Source organism: Rhea pennata, chromosome 6 (assembly GCF_028389875.1).
Source record: "Rhea pennata isolate bPtePen1 chromosome 6, bPtePen1.pri, whole genome shotgun sequence".
Classification (NCBI taxonomy): Eukaryota; Metazoa; Chordata; class Aves; order Rheiformes; family Rheidae; genus Rhea; species Rhea pennata.
Genome location: NC_084668.1, coordinates 7,376,017 through 7,395,275, shown reverse-complemented (window position 1 = coordinate 7,395,275; position 19,259 = coordinate 7,376,017). Strand labels below are relative to the sequence as shown.

General features: G+C 40.3%; 1 protein-coding gene and 1 long non-coding RNA gene across 2 annotated transcripts in view; one reads left to right on the top strand and one right to left on the bottom strand.

Annotated features, from left to right (window-relative positions):
- Window positions 1–19,259, top strand: part of LOC134142330 (uncharacterized) — a 166,636-nt gene that overhangs the window by 44,914 nt on the left and 102,463 nt on the right. The gene's annotated exons all lie outside the window — the stretch shown is intronic.
- On the bottom strand, window positions 1,160–4,506 carry CXCR4 (C-X-C motif chemokine receptor 4). The gene is made up of 2 exons (XM_062578906.1): window positions 4,413–4,506; window positions 1,160–2,724 (listed from the first exon to the last, which is right to left on the bottom strand). The coding sequence occupies exons 1-2, from the start codon at window positions 4,446–4,448 to the stop codon at window positions 1,663–1,665; spliced, it is 1,098 nt and encodes a 365-aa protein (XP_062434890.1). The 5' UTR covers window positions 4,449–4,506; the 3' UTR covers window positions 1,160–1,662.

Here is a 19,259-nt window from a genome sequence, read left to right as displayed (position 1 = left end):
TTGTTTATTTCATTTAAGTTCTGTATGATTAATAGTTTATTTTTTCTTTAGAAAGCTTCCAAACAACTGTTAAATATTTATAAATCAGTTTTATGTTTGTTTTTTCTTTTTAAGTAGAGACAAATATTCTTAATGCTCTTTCCTCTGGGTATTCATTACATCTTCATGTTAGGGTGAATTCAAAGTAACTAATTCACAGAAATATGATTTCATTTTTAATTATTGGAAATATTGTCTGCCTGTTTAAAAAAAAGAACTGTTTTAAAATAGTTTTTTTAAAAAAACCTCTAAAAAGCTACTTGACTGCACATTTTGATTTCTAAAAAGAATGCTAACAAGATTATACTGTATTTACAGTATTTAGCCTTTGGATAAGGATTTACTGATAAACATTTTTTTTTTTGGAAAATCAAATACTGCAGGGATAAAATTTTTTTTAAAGGACAATAACTACTGTTATTTAGTTTATGAGTTCAATAATGAATGTCTTCACTGAACCAACTGGACTTTGTCCTACATTATCTTAAAATCTGGATGTAGACTGGATGGGGAAAGTTCTGTAGAGAAAAACCCACTTACCTTCCATAGAAGGGACATCCTAACATCTTTGTTTCTAGTCCAAACACAATGTCTAATATAAAAGTGGTTTTGTTTCAACTACTTTTGGCTGATATTAGCATATGAAACTAAATCCAGAAGAACAGTGCAAGGCAGAAGAAATGTAGGATTGACTTTATACGCCTGGCATAAAGGTTAGTTACAAGCAGTAATCTAAATTTGACTCCTAAAAGCTATTATAACCTTAGCACTTGCTCAGATAACTTAGTTTTCTTTTCTTTTTTTCACTCAAGCAGTTCTCTTTAAATTTAACTTTAAGTCATTCATTCTAAAGATAATGTTCACCACTGCAGCAAATGTCTTCTGATGAAAAAAATCTAGACCTTACAAGTATCAACTGATGAGTTTAGTTTGTCTCATCACTGGATAAACAATACATACTGAAACTTTTTCCCTCCAATTCATATCAGAGAACTGTATTATTTTCAAAGCAATTATTGTGCATTAAGAATAGTAAATCAAACATTAAGAGAAAAAACACATTTAACCAGAAATGAAAATACCACTCAAAAAATTTTATCATATACTTTTATTTACCCCGAGCAGAAAATTTTGCAAACCATGAATTACTGAGCACTGAAAAAAAAAACTAGCATATAACAGAGGAGGCTTTGGTTATAAGTGCCATTTCTATAGCAGAGTTAAACTATTGTAAACTGAACATCTTGTAGTAAGAAAAAAAATATCTACAAAGTTTAAGAACTTTTAACAGCAACACTGAAAACATTTACATATAAACAGAAATATTTTCTAAACTTTTAACAATCACTTGCTACAATCCAGGATTGTTTAGTTCACATGTCTATACAACCAGAGAAGCACTACAATTTTTGTGAACTAATCACTTGTCCACAGGTCCTGCCTAGACAGTTTGTCATCAATACGAAATTTTTTATATAAATAAGTCAATTAAACTTCACAGACACTAAAAGAAACAATATAAAATTCCAACTGTAAATAAAACTGTACATTGTGGTCAGTCTCATTTTTCTGAAGTCTTGCACAACAAAAGTGTCTATTTATAAAATGATGCGAAGGGCAATGTTAGCTGGAATGGAAACTTGAAGACTCTGACTCTGTAGAAACAGAAGAATGTCCCCCACGTTTGCTTTTTGAAAGAATCTTGAGGCTTGATCCTCTGCTAACTGATGTCAAGGCGTTTTGTGCTGATGTTTTGAATTTGGCACCCAGAAAGGCATAAAGAATTGGATTCAGGCAACAATGGAAGAATGCTAGGGCTTCTGTAATGGAGATCCATTTATGCACTATTGTCTCCAGGCTGCAGCGGTGTCTGATGACTCCTAGCAAGAGGAATGTGTCTATGCTGATGCCGATATAATATGGCAGCCAGCAGGCAAAGAAGGCAAGAATGAGAATGACCGTAGTCTTCAGGGCTTTGCGCTTCTGGTGGCCTTTTGAATGTGACAGCTTAGAAATTATAATGCAGTAACAAGTCAGGATTATTAGACCAGGCAAGACAAGTCCTACCAAGATATGCTGAAATCTGAAAGAGATCAGCCAGTTTCCATGAGGGTATATGCGATCACACAGGTACCTTCCTTCTACTTCACTAGTACTGGCAAAAATTATATCAGGCACTGTCAAAAGCACAGCTGGTAGCCATACGCCTACATACACCACCTTTTCAGCTAAAAGCTTTCTTGGTCGCTGGCTGTTGGTAGCGTGGACTATTGCCAGGTAACGATCTAAACTTATAAAAGCCAAAATTAAGACACTGCTATAGAGGTTGACCGTGTAAATGACATGAACTGCCTTACACAGAACATTCCCAAAGTACCAGCTTATGGCTGCATCCACAGACCAAAATGGCAAGGTGATGACGAAAAGGAGGTCAGCCACAGAAAGGTGCAGCCTGTATTTGTCAGTCATGCTTCTTTGTTTCTTCTGGTAGCCCATAACAATAATAACCAATCCATTGCCGATTATTCCTGTCAGGAAGATGATGGAGTAGATTGTTGGCAAGAAGATCCGGTTGAAATCAGCATTTTCATGCTGAAAGCATGGCTCTTCATAGTCTCCATAGTCACCTGAACCACTCTCATCCGTGCCATTATCAGAAAATTCAATGATTAACCCAGAAGACAGCTAAAAAGAAAGATATTATTAGATATTAGCTTTTCTGCAACAGTTCACTATATGGTATATGATAGTATCTTAAGAATCCCCTAAACATGATCATGAATAGGCAAACTTTTTGTTAAAACCAAGCAGAAAAATATATATATATAAAATGAACAATAAAAAAATATGATTTTTTTCTAAAAAACATTATTCTTAGGAAGAAGATCTTGAAACTGAGGATGGGGATAGAGGGGAGAAGAATTATAATGGCTACTCTTAGGAATGTTATTGTTGGTTCAGGACACTTGGCCCTCTCATCAGATGCCTGCTACATATGGAAGAGACCAGTGGGCTGGGAGGAGTGGGTTAGTCTGCACAAAATATTGCCCATGACATTTAGTGCTTGCAATGGAGGTATGGAGAGCTATAAATAAATCATGTTTAGACGATTCTGCTGCTTCAAAACCTCTTCTCATTAAGGGGATGGGGTCAAGGCAGAGTGGAGACGGTACCCTGAGCTGATGTAATCAGCGTAAATAATAGCAAGAATTCCCCGCTGAGAAGCAATTGGCAGCCGCACGCACACACGCACCTCACGGGAGAGAAGGAAAAAAAGCGATGACCTTAAGCAGGGGAATTGAAAGCCGGAGGGGTTTATCACGGGCAGCCGCACTGCCCTCCCTGTGTTCCCCACCCTGGTCCGGCACCCTGGTCCGGGTGCTGGCGCTTAGGCTGCGCCTTAGCCCGGCCGCTCAACTAACTGCAGCGGTGGAAAAAGGAAGCGAAATTCTGGTGAGGGCATGAGCACATCAGGAAACCACCAACGGTTTTGGGCGCCGCGCTGAAAAGCGGTGCAGGCTGATGAGTGCCACCTGGCTAAGTACAATTCCTCAAGTTTTGAGATTTTAGTTTTCATGCCTTTCAGACCATGAACCCATAACCTTGTGCAGGGTGCGCCCAGAGGATCCCAGTGCGCAGTTTTCGCGCGCTCCCATGCACCAGGTCTGCAGGCATTTCTGTCGGCTGCCGACAGAAACCGGGACGAGCAGGAGATTCGAGTTTTGGTCAGAGCGGTTCTCAACGCCCTGTGGCAGGAGACAGATCCGCGAGAGATCAGATAGCACCGCGTTTCGGTTCAACGGCTCCCGCCGCTCTCCGCGGCCCCACGGTGCGCGGGGGCAGCGCGGGCTACAGCCATTCCCTGCATTCAGGTGGCTCCAGTTTTCCTCGCCCCCTCCCCCCCCATCACTCCCTTGGCTCTAACTGGTGTATTCAAGCCCACAAAGACGCCGCATGTCACTGTAACCGAGGGCAAAGCAGCAAAGCCCGAGGAAAGGGGTTGCAACCCAGTCGCGGGTGCAGCTGTAACGGCGGCTGAAAGGCTGCAGCAGGACGGAGCAGCAGCGAGCGGCCGGGGCCAAACGCGGCCCCTTTGCGCCCTGCGGACCGCTAGCGGTTGGCCGGGCTGGGCAGCAGCAGGGCAGCAGGCAGCGCCGAGGGGCGCCCGGGCCGGGCCCCCGCCCGCGGCTCGGCCCCGAGCGGCGGCGCCCGCTGCGCGCCGTCCCCGCTGAGGGCGCGTTTGTTTGCAAACAGCGCGCACATGGGCCAGGGCGGCGGGGAGCGAGGGCGGCCGCGCTGCCGCCCCGTCGGCGGAGCGGCAGCCGCTGCCCGCGCCCCGAGGTGCGGGGCGGCCGCAGCGCAGCTGCACTTACGTCCAGGCTGTCCAGGCTGTCCATGCTCTGAGCCATCTGACGGTGCCCGGCTCTCGAGTCGCCGCCGCGCCGCGCCGCGCCTCCCCCAGCGCTGTGGCTCGCAGCTGCACCAAGCGCACGGCCCGGCCCCGGTGGCGGGACGCCGCTCTTATACGTTCCCCTGCTGCCCCCCGCCCCCGGGGCAGCCCGCGCCTGGCTCCTCCCCGGCGGGTGCCGCCCGGCCGCGGGCTCCGGGCCGCCGCCGCCGCCTCGGCCCGCTCTTTGTCTGCGGCGCCGGGCCGCGGGAGCTGCACTTGCCCCAGGTGCCCGGAGGGGCTTTGCTCCCTGCTCCTCGCCCCCTTATTAACGCGCTCCCCCTGGCCCCTGGGGAAACCCGCAGGAGGTCTCTGAACTGTGCTGGCGGCCCTGCAGCGCGGTGGGTACCGCAGGCAAGCTTCGGAGTGCGAGCACTTTGCTGCGTGGTGCAGGAGCCACGATGGAGGAGGGAGAGCAGAGGCCTTGCATCCCTTCAGAATATACTCAACCCGGTCCCCATAGCTGTTGCTCATTCCTGCTGAGGAGAGGGCTTATTGGGAGAGGTGGGAAGTAAGGTGACGGTCCTTGTGGAGAGTGGAGGGGTGAGAAGTTCAGCAGACTGCTCGTGGTCTGCAAGGTGAGGGGGTTGCAGGTAGCCTGCTGAACTTCTGGGTGCTTTGGATGAGGAGCTGCAGGTGCTTTGTGAGCTTGTATGAGATGTGATGGTGTCTCATTGCTCCAAAGAGCTTTGAAACGTCACGAGAAGCGTAAGCGTTACGAAAACAACAGAAATCAGGCAGAAAATAAAACATTGGCAAAACAATGGTGCTGCCAACTTTATTAAAAACCAAGGATTGGCATGCTTAGTGTCTTCTGGTTGTGGACTGGATTGATGGAGTGGATTACCATGAAATCTAAATAAATATTGAGTTCTTTATTTGCCCACTAGCATTAGGATTGCTGCTTATCTTTCTCCTTAATCTCAAGTTTGGGAAATTACTTTTTAAAATGTAAAGGGTGAACATTTTTAGTAATGACCTGATTCCAGGAGTAGGATATTCTTAAAAAAAAAAAAAAAAGAGCCTCCCCCCAATTTTGGTCCCCACAAAAATAATAAGCGTAAGAATAGTAATTGTAAAATAGGTTTGCAAGGGAAAACTAAACCTACTATAAAGAGAGAATAAAAAAGAATCAGGAATTTCCTTTACAGTTATCTCTGGTGGGTCTCAGTATTCTTGATATTCAGGTAGGTAAACTAATTTGCAGAAGAGGTTTCACTTAGGTGAAAGGTTTTGTTAGAAGAGCTTTTCCCATGATTTCACAATTCATACCATAGTGAGTAATTATATTTGGGGATAATTGATTCAGTTATATGGATTTATTCTTTACAGTTGGAATTTGGATCACAAACAAGAAGGGGAAAGGGCATTCTTTATTTAATAAGAATATGCTCAGATTACCTTGGCAGCCTCAAGGGATGAAGTTTATCAAAAATATTGTTTTTAAATGCCTCTGTTACCGGCAAAGCTCACTTTATGTTCTCTGAGTTAGCTACCATTTTTAGATGTAAAGGTTATATCTAGGTATTTGTCAAGAGTCAGTCTCTTACTGCTCCCCTAACTTCTTTATATTTGCATTGGAGAAGAAACATAAATGACATAAATCATGGTCTCCATTGACTAACTACAGTGAGTGTGAGTTTGGTTATGATTAATAACACAACTTATCTTTCTTTTCATTTAAAAATATAGTATATAGAATGTATGCCTATAATGTCATTAGGCACTTTAACTACATCATAATTTGATAGTCTTACTCATATGTTGTTAGAAAATCTGTAATAACATAATTAAGTTGCTTTAAAGGCAAATTTTAATTCATTAAAATTCAGGAATTCTAATTAATTTCTTCAGTCTTCAGAAAATTCATTGACTACTTTGAGTTTTTATCTTGAAAATTTTGGAGGAATACTACATGAAAAATACATAGAAATAAAGAGTACTCTGCTGAGTCCCCATTTTAACATAGTCTCACATTACCATAATTCTACTCAGTTGAACTTCATTAAAAACAAATGTGAAAAACAAAATTGTAATTACTGCTGTACATTCCGTATTTTCTGTAGAACTTGTGATCTGTTCACTACTTTATAGATATAAAGAAGGGAAAATACATGCCCAAGGTAATTTGCAGCCCAAGGTTAGATGACCAGGCAGACAGATGGGCAGTAAAATGAGATGAGGGATTTTTATATAGAGATCGGTACGATAACTTTTGTATAATCATCTTTCACCTCTTCACATATGGAAGATGCCAAGCTGATGTGCTGTGCAGTTTTCAAGAAAGGCACACTATTTGGGAGGCTCTCAGTCTAATGAACTTGTAAAAATATGGACCAGTTTTTCAGAAATATTCATGCTGAACAGCTACCAAAGAACTGATCAGTGCATGTGGCTGCATACAGAGAAGATGAACTTTCTGGGAAAATTAGATTCTACCTTGCCAGAAATTCAAATTGGTGAAAGATGTATTTTCTATGGAGAATGTATTCTGGTCTGGGCAGGGCATAGGAGGTTACACACTGCTTCTTCTCTCTCTGTGCCGTGCAGGACATTAAAATACGCCTAAAATGAAGATGAGCTGTGGCCAACAATTTAGAACTACCTGAAAAATTGGAGGCTGGTTGTCCATTTACTGGGGTGGACAGCATGGAGTGTGTTGACATATCGAGTATCAGCACAGAACTGAAGGTATAATTACAGCACAAGTAGGCATGTGTTACCATCACACCTGCGTTTTACAGTACAAAGAAACCTGTAATAGCAAGGAGTATTACTTGGAAGTTGTTTTTGTTAATTAATGGGATAGGCGGCAGTGGCTCAGAGAGTTATTTGTATTCATAGGTAGCATAAGAAATTTGGATATGAGGAATAATTTCATAGGATGGATTGGCCCTGAAGCATGGTGGTGCTGAGTTGTGGGAAATTTGGAGACTGGTACTCTACTTGATGAGATGTCACTGAAACTTGTTTGCCCGAAGACTCTCTAAAACTGCCATTCACACTGCTATTTTGTATCTACAATCCCTTTTGTCTCTCCTAGCAGAAAGCTCATGTGAAAACTTCCTTTGTTGCACAAAAGACTGTAGAGTGCAAGTTAATGATTTCCAAAGCGATAAAAGAAGGGAACTGTTTCTGCAGAGCACATAATTCAGAGCTAGCTACAAATCTTAAGATAGAGCTGGCAAATAGCAATTTTCAAGCTTATGTTTTGCATTACATGTTTTTCTGGTGACAAAATTGCTGTGAAAACTGGACCCTTCCTAACTCATATTATATATATTTTTGTTTCTGAAAATATGCAGTCTGAGATACAAAATCTTGTGTGTTCTTACACTGTTAGGTATACAATTCCTTAGATGGTAAATTATTAACTTATTTTTTGTCTTCTTAAAAAGGGGACTGAAGTGCTGGTCATGCAAGAGCAAAATTATGTCTGATATACCTTTCTAATGTATTTTCCCTTTCTAGGAAAAAATAGCCTATAGATTCTGTGTCCACAAAAGTAGAAAACCAATTGCATTTTAATTATCTATTTTAAATTACTTACTTGATTTGAAAACTTCATGTGTGTCTTTAGCAGAGTAAACTTCCAGCTAATAAAATTTTGATGACACTGTTGTCTATGGGTGACACCTAAAGGAGATATGATCCCTGATTTATATAATACATAAATGCCACCAGAGTATAATAATTACCATGTTATATCAATAAACTGTTCCTTCTTTTGTAACATTAATGGTGCTATCCTTTTAAGACAGATGGATAACTGTCTTAAAAATGTGTAACTAGCAATCTGGCTAAAAGCACTGTACTGAATTTTCAAATATTCACTGTCTTTTCCTGAACATGCCAATTCCTGTATTGGAAGGCTTCTGAAAGTGAGCTTTGAGATAGAAGGGGGAAGTATCTTTTGAAAGAATAACAGAAAATGTACTCAGGATTCATGAGACATTAGGTTTGAGTAGTGGATTGGTTTATTCTCAAAAATACTCTAGGGAACTGGTACTGTGGACTAGCAGGCCACTAGATGAAAAGAATGGTGATTTCATTATGAAACTTAAATGATTACTGTACATTGGATTAACTTCATGACAAATGGGTCTTCAAGTGGCCTTAAGTTGTATACATACTGAGGAACAGGATATACACTGCTTTTTCCATTTGATCCTTCTACTGAAATGGGAAAAGTATCAATCTTATGCCTGTTAGAATAGCTGCAAACAGTTCATCGGAGTTGGATTTCAGTTAATGGCTTTCTCTGCTCTTGGTTCTCAAAGCTCCATGTCTCCATTTCTTCAAGTACTCCTGCTTGTGCCGCCGTGGGGCCAGCCAGCTAACTGCTGCTCTGATCCTGGAAGGACAGCGTCCTCCTATCTTAAGGGCAGTATGTCACTGAGACTTACTGATCTGGAAGTGAAAAAGGCAAAATAAAATCTGCAAAAGAGCAGGACATATCTGCCAATTGGTAGTGTATTACATTACTGCAGGAAGAAGTCCTTGCATGGAAGGAGTGATACTTGAATATTAGAACAAAATTAAAATAAAAGCCTTATGTTGGGGTAACACAAAAAAAGTGTGATGTACATTGGCATAAAAGATTCCTTTATGGCTTCCTGCTTTTAACAAGGCAGAATTTATTCTGTTTCCTTCAAGTATTGCCATAAGGCCGAGATGTCTAATCAGAACAGAAAAATCTCAGCAGAAAAGAAAAAAAGTGCTGTCCTCTAAAAGGAATCATAGTCACTCTTGTGTTCTAATCCCACCTCCATCTGTGGCCTCCGGCAAATCACTTAACCCTTCTTACTGTGTTCATCCGACTGTAAAATGGGGATAACAATACCTACTTACCTACCTCAGAGGAGAGTTGTAGGGATTAATTGGTTGATGTTTGGAAGGCACTTTGAAGATAGAAAGTGCTTATTTTAAAGCCTGTTGAAATTATTGGTGACACTGATCAGCTAAAATTCAAAGGAGACCAAACTCATTAAGGTTCTGATCTTCTTCCTCCATTTGGTGATGTTTATGGGTTAGAAAATCTCACTGCATGTGGATAGTTTATTGTTTGTTTGGAAGCAGACTAGACTGACTCTAAAAAGATGCTTTGAACAACTTTGTTAATCCTTTTAACAAACATGTCTTCATTTGCATATCACTGAAGCTGAAGGGTTTATCTTTGATGATTATATAGCAGAACACTTCAGGAGACGCGTTGAAGTTTTTTCCAGAACTGTGGTCAGATTAGAATTACGAAAACAAAGTAAAGCCTGCCTTACTTGTATCATAAGTAATTTCTTTCCTATAGCCAGGTTGTATTTTGGATTTCCTAGCATTCAGATATATTACTATTTAGCTAAGAGATGTGTTTCTTAAAATGTTCTTTTATGCTGCAAAATTCCATCTAGAAACCTGTTTGCAGTTTTGTTTAGATTAAGAAGGATAGTATTTGCCTGAGTGGACCCATAGTAAAAGCATGCTAAATCCCTGTTTTCAAAGCACATGGATATAGTTAGAAAGCCTACCTCATTGTATTCACATTTACATGTATGTAGTGGCATAATATCAGGATTTCCTAGTATGCAGATTTTTAGACTCTAGAGTTATACCTGGGACTGTGTGTTACTTCTCCTACTGCTGTGAAGAGAACACAGCTGCTTGGAAACTAATAGACTGGATGGGGCCCTGAGCAATCTGATGGAGCTTGGAATCCAGAGGTCCTTTCCAACATGGCTTATTCTGTGACTTGAAGCAGGTCCATCAGACCATGTCCTCATTCCTCTACTACTAGCAGTGCCCTGGGTTATCTGGATCAAAATACATCCACTTAGGTTTGCATACATTTCCATTCTGCACAATGGAAATAGCATTTTGATATTATGTTTCAGCCTGACAGTTTTGGATCGATCTTCGGTTAAAACAGTGTCTCTGGAATTCTGGGCTCAGGGTATAGCAAAGAATATATATAAAAAGAATTTAATTCTTATAAAGAATTATAAATTCTTATAAAAATTTCTTTTAAAGAAAATGGCACTTTTCACACATTTCTTTTAATTCCTTTCTTTGGAGGCAGTTGTAGGTATGAGTCTTCACATGTTCTGAACTGGCTGAAATAATTTATTTAGCTCATTTTCCAACTTGTTTTTATGTCTGAAAAGAGGTACTGCAAGCTGAGTTAGGAAGAAAAACTCTTCCCATTTAGCTCAGTTCAGCAGTTTGAAGCTCACAAATGATTTAGTTTTGTTCCAACAATCTTGAAGGAAAGTTGGTGTGTACCTAAATTTTTCTTGAGTCTGAATGCCAGGGATTATTCCTGCCTTTGCTTCCTCTCAAAATTGATGTCTAAATCTGTTGTTCAGCTAGTAAAGGGAGCTCAACCAAATTCAGCGATGTGTTTCCAGTGTTTCTTCTTTTTAGATCTCCCACATGTTCTCCTACAATTTTCGCAGAAATTCACGGTAGGTTTCCGAATATTTTTGTACTACTGGAAGCCAGGATTGGCATATGCCATCATTGGGTAGACTTTGAGATATGGCCTTTTCTTCTTGCAGGAGGTTTACATTTTGGAGTCTGTGTTTCCTTCATAGATAGTAAAATCTGTACCCTTTACTCAGTAACTGTTCATCAATATTATATCTGTTGAAAACATGACTTAATACTTCTAAAACAACAAAAAAGTCTTCTTTAAATGTTGCCAGATTTTCAGTGCTGAAGACTCAAAGACCCTCTATATGCAGTACTTGCTTAAATACAGTGAGTAAATACACATGTAGGGCCATATCCAATTATTTATGATCAAATGCGAGGATCTTGATACCGAGTTGCAGAAATATTTATGGCAGCTATGTTCTTTTTTCGATTCATTAATTAACCAAGAGCTGGGCATGATACTTATGCACTACTATTACTTAGAGCTGATGGGTTGTGTTGTGTTGCATTGCTCTTTGAAGAAAGCAGAATTTGTACAATTGTAGTGGGACTCCTGGAGGTTTTTGACCCTGATGTAAATACTATTTTGAAATTTTCATAGGTAGAATTAGGGGACTACTCTTTGTGAATAATCACCAAGGTCACAGGCATGGCTTCTCAGTCATTAGGTGATCAACCACTACAAAAGCAGGAGAACTGCCTGGAGAAATGATTGGGGTGTTGAACCTCTTCTTTTTTTTTTTTTTTTTTTTTTTTTTTTTTTTGATTTAAAGAGGAAGTAAACACAGTTTCAGGTATGTCTTACCACATCAAGAATGCTCCAGCCACATAACAGAAAAAGCTAATCTCTTACAACTGAGTTTGCTGAACTTTCAGCCTGCTGGTTCAACTGATTTAAAAAAGTGGAGGAAGCAACTTTGTTTGGGCAAACTTTATGTGAAATCATGCATCATCTATGTAATTCCATGATGTCTGTAATGAAGCCATTACAAACATTGTAGTGTGTGCTCTGGCTGATTTGACAGTAATGTGATAGGGTGCTAATGCCTGACCCAGATCAGATCTGTCCAGTTGAGTGATTCAGCAGCACAGATCTGTTATTAATATCTGTGGAGCAATCATCTCCACAACAGAAGATGGGGCAGAATCCTCAAGGAAAATACAAACTAGAAGGTGAGCATCGTAGAAGTTTACAGGGAATTAAAAATCTCTTCCTATCTTTTGCTTTTTCGCAAGAAGGAGAACTGCATTTGGTTGTACATCATCTTAATGGGAAATAGCTGCACTCCTCCCTGCCACTGGGAGAGGAACTTGTCGTCAGAACTCTCTTTTCAATTCTGTTTTACAGTCTCACCAAATTATTGAACATATAGAAGATGCATCTAGAGAAATATTTGTCACAAGTATTTCTCCATGAGTGCATGATTGTTCATGCTTTGTTATGCCTAAGTATTTTAGCACAGTTGAAAAAAAAATCTTCCTCAAACACTCATATAAACAGAGAACAGGTGAATAAGTTTCAGCAGAGAAGCGAGAAAAAATGCCACTGAAGCCAGTTGTGGGCCGTGTTTAGCTGCATCGCTGCTTTCCGAGGCATCGCGAGGCAGAGCCACGGAGAACGCGGGCTTCGGTGCGGGGCGCGGGTGGCTCCCGTTTGGCTGGCTTTACTCTTCAAACGTTTCCCATTAAGAAAAGATTGCAGCCTAAGATCCTGCTCCTTCATTCATGAGTTCAGTCTTGAAATAGTCATTTCCTAAATTAATTTGTTATTTGAGGAGTTTGCCATTATTTTAAATAGACAAGTCTTTATTTCTGAGGTTATTTTTCGGTACTGAGTGAAAATGTAGAAAACATACAAGAGGGGAATTTTAAAAATACTTCTAGGTTACAGTCTGTGTTCAGGACGGTCTGTACTAAGTGCTATTTTTTCTTTTTTCTATTTTTTTTTCTAACTTATAAAAACAGGAAGAAGCCTTGCTACTTCTGAGGACCCTGATAAGTGTTTCTACCTGTCTTTTTCTAGAAAGATCTCTTCAGGTGCCACGCAAGGGTCGCTGTAACCATGGATACTTTTAGTCCTTTTTCCCGTTGGGTTTCTGTGAAAAACTTGGTATGATGCCCAGTTTAAACCACATTTTGTGTTAGGTAATCATAGGCTCACTCTGTTCTTGGGTATTGTGGTTTTAAGTTTTCAACGGCTGCTCTGTGGTTTGAAAGCTGTGTTTTTTATTCCCTCTTCTTTTCTAAGCAACAAAGATGTTGAAGCAAAGTTGCTTGATAACAATTATTCCACCAAAATAAAGTCTCTTGGGAAGAATTGACTGCTGTGTGGTTTAAAACTGAAACCAAACTAAGAAACCACTTTGCTATAGCATCTATAGTTTGCCTGTTCAATGTAAAATATTTAGCATTTTACTGAATTTGGAAGAGATGTTTCAGTACCTGTGATTTGGTCAAAATGCACTTAGGGATTAGAAAATACTTAATCTGTGTTTTTAATAAGCATCTTAAGAGTCACTGTTTGAATGATTGGTGAATTTATTTTAGTGAAATGTAGAATACTTATTTTTCATTAAGCAGTCTATCAATCATCCTATGCTGTTTGGTTATAGAGCTACAAAGGATCCAAGTCTAGTTGAAGCAGCAGTGAAACGCAGCTGAGGGAAAAATTTAAATACACGTTTTTATCACTATTCAAAAAGGACAGAGGTACTAAGCAGGGGGACAAAGGCAAGGGTACCCAATATGAAGAGGAAATAGAAACGGCTATATCAGATGTGGAAGCAAAGCTCAAGAAGCACGGTATGATCAAGTCAGAAAGACCACATCAGTGCCATCAAATTCTGAAAGAATTGGGTTAAGTGAGAAGTAGCGTAACAGGTAGCTTTAAAAAAATCTGTCAAAATCAGGGCAAGGTCATGTGACTGTTGACTAGTAAATGCAGGGCATACCTTTAAAAAGAATACTGTGGGCTGCTGTTGCATTAGTTGTCTCACTGACATGTGAAGCCTTAGAACGTTATTTGGAGGGAAGAATATTTTAAGATGTGAATGTAAATAGAAAATGAAACAAAAGGGAAGTTGGATTTACTAAAGGTATATTTTAGTACTATAGACTAAATGCAGTAGATTTCACTTGTCTGGACAAGTAAAAGATTTGATGTGATGCCTCTGTAGTGTTTAATAGCTTAGTTTATTAAACTAGAGTCTGTGGAATTAAGATGGTATTTCTAATATGAATAAGAAAGTTTATAAAGGGGAAATTAAAATAATTACACTGAAAGGGAAATAGTAGATTGCAAGAAGGTTGTCAGTAGAGCTCTTAAAAGTTCAGTGTTGGAATCAGTTGTGTTTAGTATTTTCTATTAACCTTTGGTTCAAAAGTAGCAAGCTCCTGAAATTTGCTAATAGTGCAAAATTAGGTGTTGCTGTTAAAAACGGGGATATCCTCAGACAGGACAGAGGGAGAAAAACATAAATATACTAGGCAGTTGCAGGTGACTTGGAACCACCAACTTCATATAGCTGAGAAGAAGCTGTCCTTGATTCTTGAACATCAAGTAGGGTATTCCAGAAGAGAGGAGGAGTGCTGTTGCTGTCATACTGAGCACTGGCAAAGTGTCTTCTGAAATACTTTTTACAATTCTTAATAAGAAAAATGAATTCAAATGGAATAGGTGCAGACAAGGACTATTGGGGTGAAGTGTGGAATGGAGAGCTGCTCTTGCAAAGGGACTGAAAAAGCTTTTTTCTTCCTTAGTTCACAGAATGAATGTTGAAAGGGGCAAAGGAGCAGGATAGCTGACATCTGAAAAGGAAGAGAAATACTTGACCTGGTATTAGCACACAAATGAATGAATGTAATAGCATGGTGACTACATTTTGTACAAAGATGAAAAAAGCAAACTTTGGGAGCATTTTTCCAATGGAAGAGATTTTTAAGATGAAGCATGTGATAGAGTTCTCTGCTGTGACAGATTGTTTAAACTTGTTCAGTGGTCCAGCTCTGTTATCTGAAGTTCTGATCTGAAATTCTGCGCCTTTGACAGCTGCAAAGGCTGTGAGAATTGTGTCTTTTAACTGATGATCACGAAGTCTATGCATTTGAATAACTTTTATGTTATGCGTTCATGTTTAATTATATCGTTTTCTTTAGCTTATAAGTGGAATCCATAGAGTTAACTAAAAAGGCAGTTAAATTAATGGTAAGGTATAAAAGGGAAATGGAGAATGTAAAAAAAAAAAAAGATTAACTGTATATACAGTGCTTGTACATATAGTAATGTAATAGACTCCTGTGTACAATGATCCCAGAATAGCTTGTCAGTGACAAAATATCATATAGGATGTACAAGAGAGATAAATATCAGCTTCCTTATTTACTTACAAGTGCTAATAACACACATGGGATCTCCCTAGGAACCAGTCAAACTCATATGGCTTTTCAGAGAAGTTATACAGTACAGTGTGAAGGGAGCGTGGAACTGAGCAAAACCTGGATCCTGACATTGTTCTACTTGGAAAACTCACTTTGAAGCTAACAGGGTTTTTTATGGAGTGAGGGCTGCATTGGGATAAGTAAAGCTAAACAGTGAAGAGAACAAGGGGTAGCAAAGAAGGAAGAATGAGTAATAAGTTCAGAAGCAGCGAACAGATAGGAAGAGACAGCAGGGACATTGAGGGGCAAAGGCAGGAAAAGGTGATGACAGATGAAGTTGATAATCATTCTTTTTTATTTTTGGTTGCTACAAAACTCATAGAAAAGCAACCTCATCCTGATAGGTAGGAAGAGCTGAAGATTTCTCAGTAAAGGAGCAGGTCTGTTTTGAATTGTTGAAGGCTGAGCTGAATGGGAAATGAGAATGCAGAGAGAAATGGGGACCATAGGGAAAATTTGTGGTTGCTCAGTAAGGACAGGGATAGTACTAGATTCACAAAGACTTATCTATCATCAAGGAAAAAAGACAAGGGAAAGTAGAGAAGATGCTGGAGTTCATTTCTGTGAGAAATATTATAAGTACTGATAGACAGGTCCAAAGGAGTTTAATAATACATGTTGGTGCATTTGTGCTTGTGTCTGCTCTAAGAAGAAAAGCATGTAATGCTTTTGAAAATGTGAGACTGTGGCTCTTAAGAGAGGAAAATATGTTTTATTCCTAGCACAAGTAGAAAATAATGAGAAGCCAAATATGGATCACATTATAATTTCTGTCTTTAGCTGATAAATAGTATCTAGCTGTTTCCAGCTATTAAATCCTTACTCATTTGTCCAAAATGTTATTATTAACATGCCTGAGGATTGGAAGAAAGCCAGTGTCACTCCTGTCTTCAAAAAGGGCAAGAAGGGAGACCCAGGAAATTACAGCCTGTAAGCCTCACCTCCATCCCTGGAAAGGTGATGGAGCAGCTCATCCAGAATGTCTTCTCTAAGCATGTGGAGGAAAAGTTGATCAGGAGTAGTCAGCATGGATTCACCACGGAGAAATTATGCTTAACTAATCTGATTGATAGGCTTCTGTGACGGAATGACTGGCTGGGTAGATGAGGGGAGAGCAATGGACATTGTGTACCTTGACTTCAGCAAGGCTTTTGACACAGTCTCCCATAACATCCTCCTAGATAAACTCAGCAAGTGTGGATTAGATGAGTGGACTGTGAGGTGGATTGAGAACCGGCTGAAAGGCAGAGCTCAGAGGGTTGTCATCAGTGGCAGTCTAGTTGGAGAGCTGTAGCTAGTGGTGTCCCCCAGGGGTCAGTACTGGGTCCAGCCTTGTTCAGCTTCTTCATCAACGACCTGGATGAGGGGACAGAGTGCCTGCTCAGCAAGCTTGCTGATGATCCAAAACTGGGAGGAGTGGCTGACACACGTGAGGGCTGTGCTGGCATTCAGAGAGACCTGGACAGGCTGGAGCTGGGCAGAAAGGAACCTCATGAGGTTCAACAAGGGCAAGGGCAAGTGCAGGGTCCTGCACCTAGGGAGGAATAACTCCATGCACCAGTACAGGTTGAGGCTGACCTTCTGGGGAGCAGCTCTGCAGAGAAGGACCTGGAAGTGCTGGTGGATGACAAACTGACCATGAGCCAGCAATGGGCCCTTGTGGCCAAGAAGGCCAATGGTCTCCTGGGGTGCATTGGGAAGAGTGTTGCCAGCAGGTAGAGGGAGGTGATCCTGCCCCTCTACTCAGCCCTGGTGAGGCCTCATCTCGAGTCCTATGTCCAGTCCTGGGCTCCCCACTACATAAGAGACATGGAGCTACTGCAGAGAGTCCAATGTAGGGCTGTGAAGATGATCAGAGGACTGGAGAATCTCTCTCATGGGGAAAGACTGTGAGAGCTGGGCCTGTTTAGCCTAGAGAAGAGAAAGCTCAGAGGGGATCTTATGAATGGATGCAAACAACTGAAGGGAAGGTGTCAAGGGGCCGGGGCCGGACTCTTTTCAGTGGTGCCCAGTGACAGGACAAGAGGCAATGGGCACACACTGAAACACAGGAAGTTCCATGTGAACATGAAGAAAACTTTCTTTACTTTGACAGTGACAGAGCCCTGGACCAGGTTGCCCAGAGAGGTTGTGGAGTCTCCTTCTCTGGAGATATTCAAAACCTGCCTAGACGCAATCCTGTGCAATGTGCTCTAGGCGACCCTGCTTGAGCAGGGGTTTGGACTAGATGATCTCCAGAGGTCCCCTCAACCCTTCTATGTAATTCTGTGATTAAAACACCTTTGATACAATTTTATCTCATATAACAGTTTTCCTTCTATCACCGTTAAACAAGAAATCTTTGCTTATTATTCCTCTGTTTTTTTTGCCTATGTATATCCATACACACACTGACACACACACGCTCTGGCCTTTTAACTGTGAAATGGTGCATGAAGCCACTCTCTTTTTTAATATTAACAGTGGGCATTACCACTGTTAGCATTTACCCCACTTACTTCCTTACCACCTGATAAAGATCCACAGAGGACCAAAATAGTCACCGCAACAGCTCACCAGAATAACATTTTATCTGTTCTGATTACAGGAATTGCAGACCTGGAGGGATTTATTTTTTATAGAGTAATGCTGTAATAGCTCTGAGTGTCTCATCAGTCTGATTCTTAACCAGAAGGACCTACCTACAGAGGCAGAAAGAGTCTGTTCAGTTCTTTCTCCTGCAGTAGTCAACAGGATGCCATTTAGGTTGAAGTGCAAGATAGGGCCACTTGTCCATTAGGAAGTAGAGTGAAACCACTAATTCGTTTTATGTAGGCTACAAAACAACTGCCAGACAGTAATAATTTTCAGTCAGTACTGACCTGGGGTAAATTTAACAAGTGACCTAGAAATGCAAAGCTCTGTAGGCAACTGCAAATCCCCTGAGCTATTTTAAAAGGCATTCTTCTAAAAGATTTAGAAATGTATAATTTAGTAAGGGACAGTCAGTTTGTTTTAAATAATACGCTCACGTTTCTCTAGGTCTAACTCTCTTTTTCCATTTACTTGATACTATCATTTATACCAGTAAAGAATTAATATAAAATACTGTTTCATAAGAGCAGTAATGCTTTTTATGAAGTTTGCACTAAATGAATTTATGAACAGTAAAGTGACAGAATGGAACTCTTTGAGTGCATATTTACATTTATGAAAATGACTGAAAATACAGTTAATAGGGAACATTTTGAAATCAGCAAAATATATCTTTATTAGTCCCTATCAGGGGAGGTATCCAGAGCAGGGTAGTGTGACTATTTCAGGGCAAGTGCATGGGAAAAAAATTAATTTTTGAATGAACATGAATAAAAGGAGACTAAATGTACAAGATAATGAATGGTCTAGAGAAAACAGAGCAGAAGCTTAGTTACTTCTAATTTTACAAGACAAGAAGAGTGATTTTAAAATAGTGAATTAGGATAGAATTAGGAAATATGTATGATAAGTAGATGTTTCTTAAATTATTTTTTATTAAAAAAAAAGACTTTCTGATTTTGATCTGTTGATAAAGATGACCTCAAATTACCTTACATTGACTGTGGCAATACTGTGCCCTTGTGCAATGGAGAAACTGTTAGTCTGAGCTGCTTGCCCTCCTTTCATGGAGGCAAAGTTGCCTTTTATTAACTGTCTCACATTTACTACAAGGCAGTATTCCCTAAAGACGGACCTTGTACACCTTTTGCCTCTACAAAATCAAGGCAATCTGGTGTCTTATTTGATGTCTGCCATGGTGCTATCTAGTTATTTTCTGAAACTATAGTATGTTCACAGTACTTTTCATTTCCTTCCAGCCAGCAAGACCTTTTTCGTGGTGTTATTTTGGGCAGGTTGATGGAAATAGTGAGTTTGCAGTTTGCTCCACAAATGC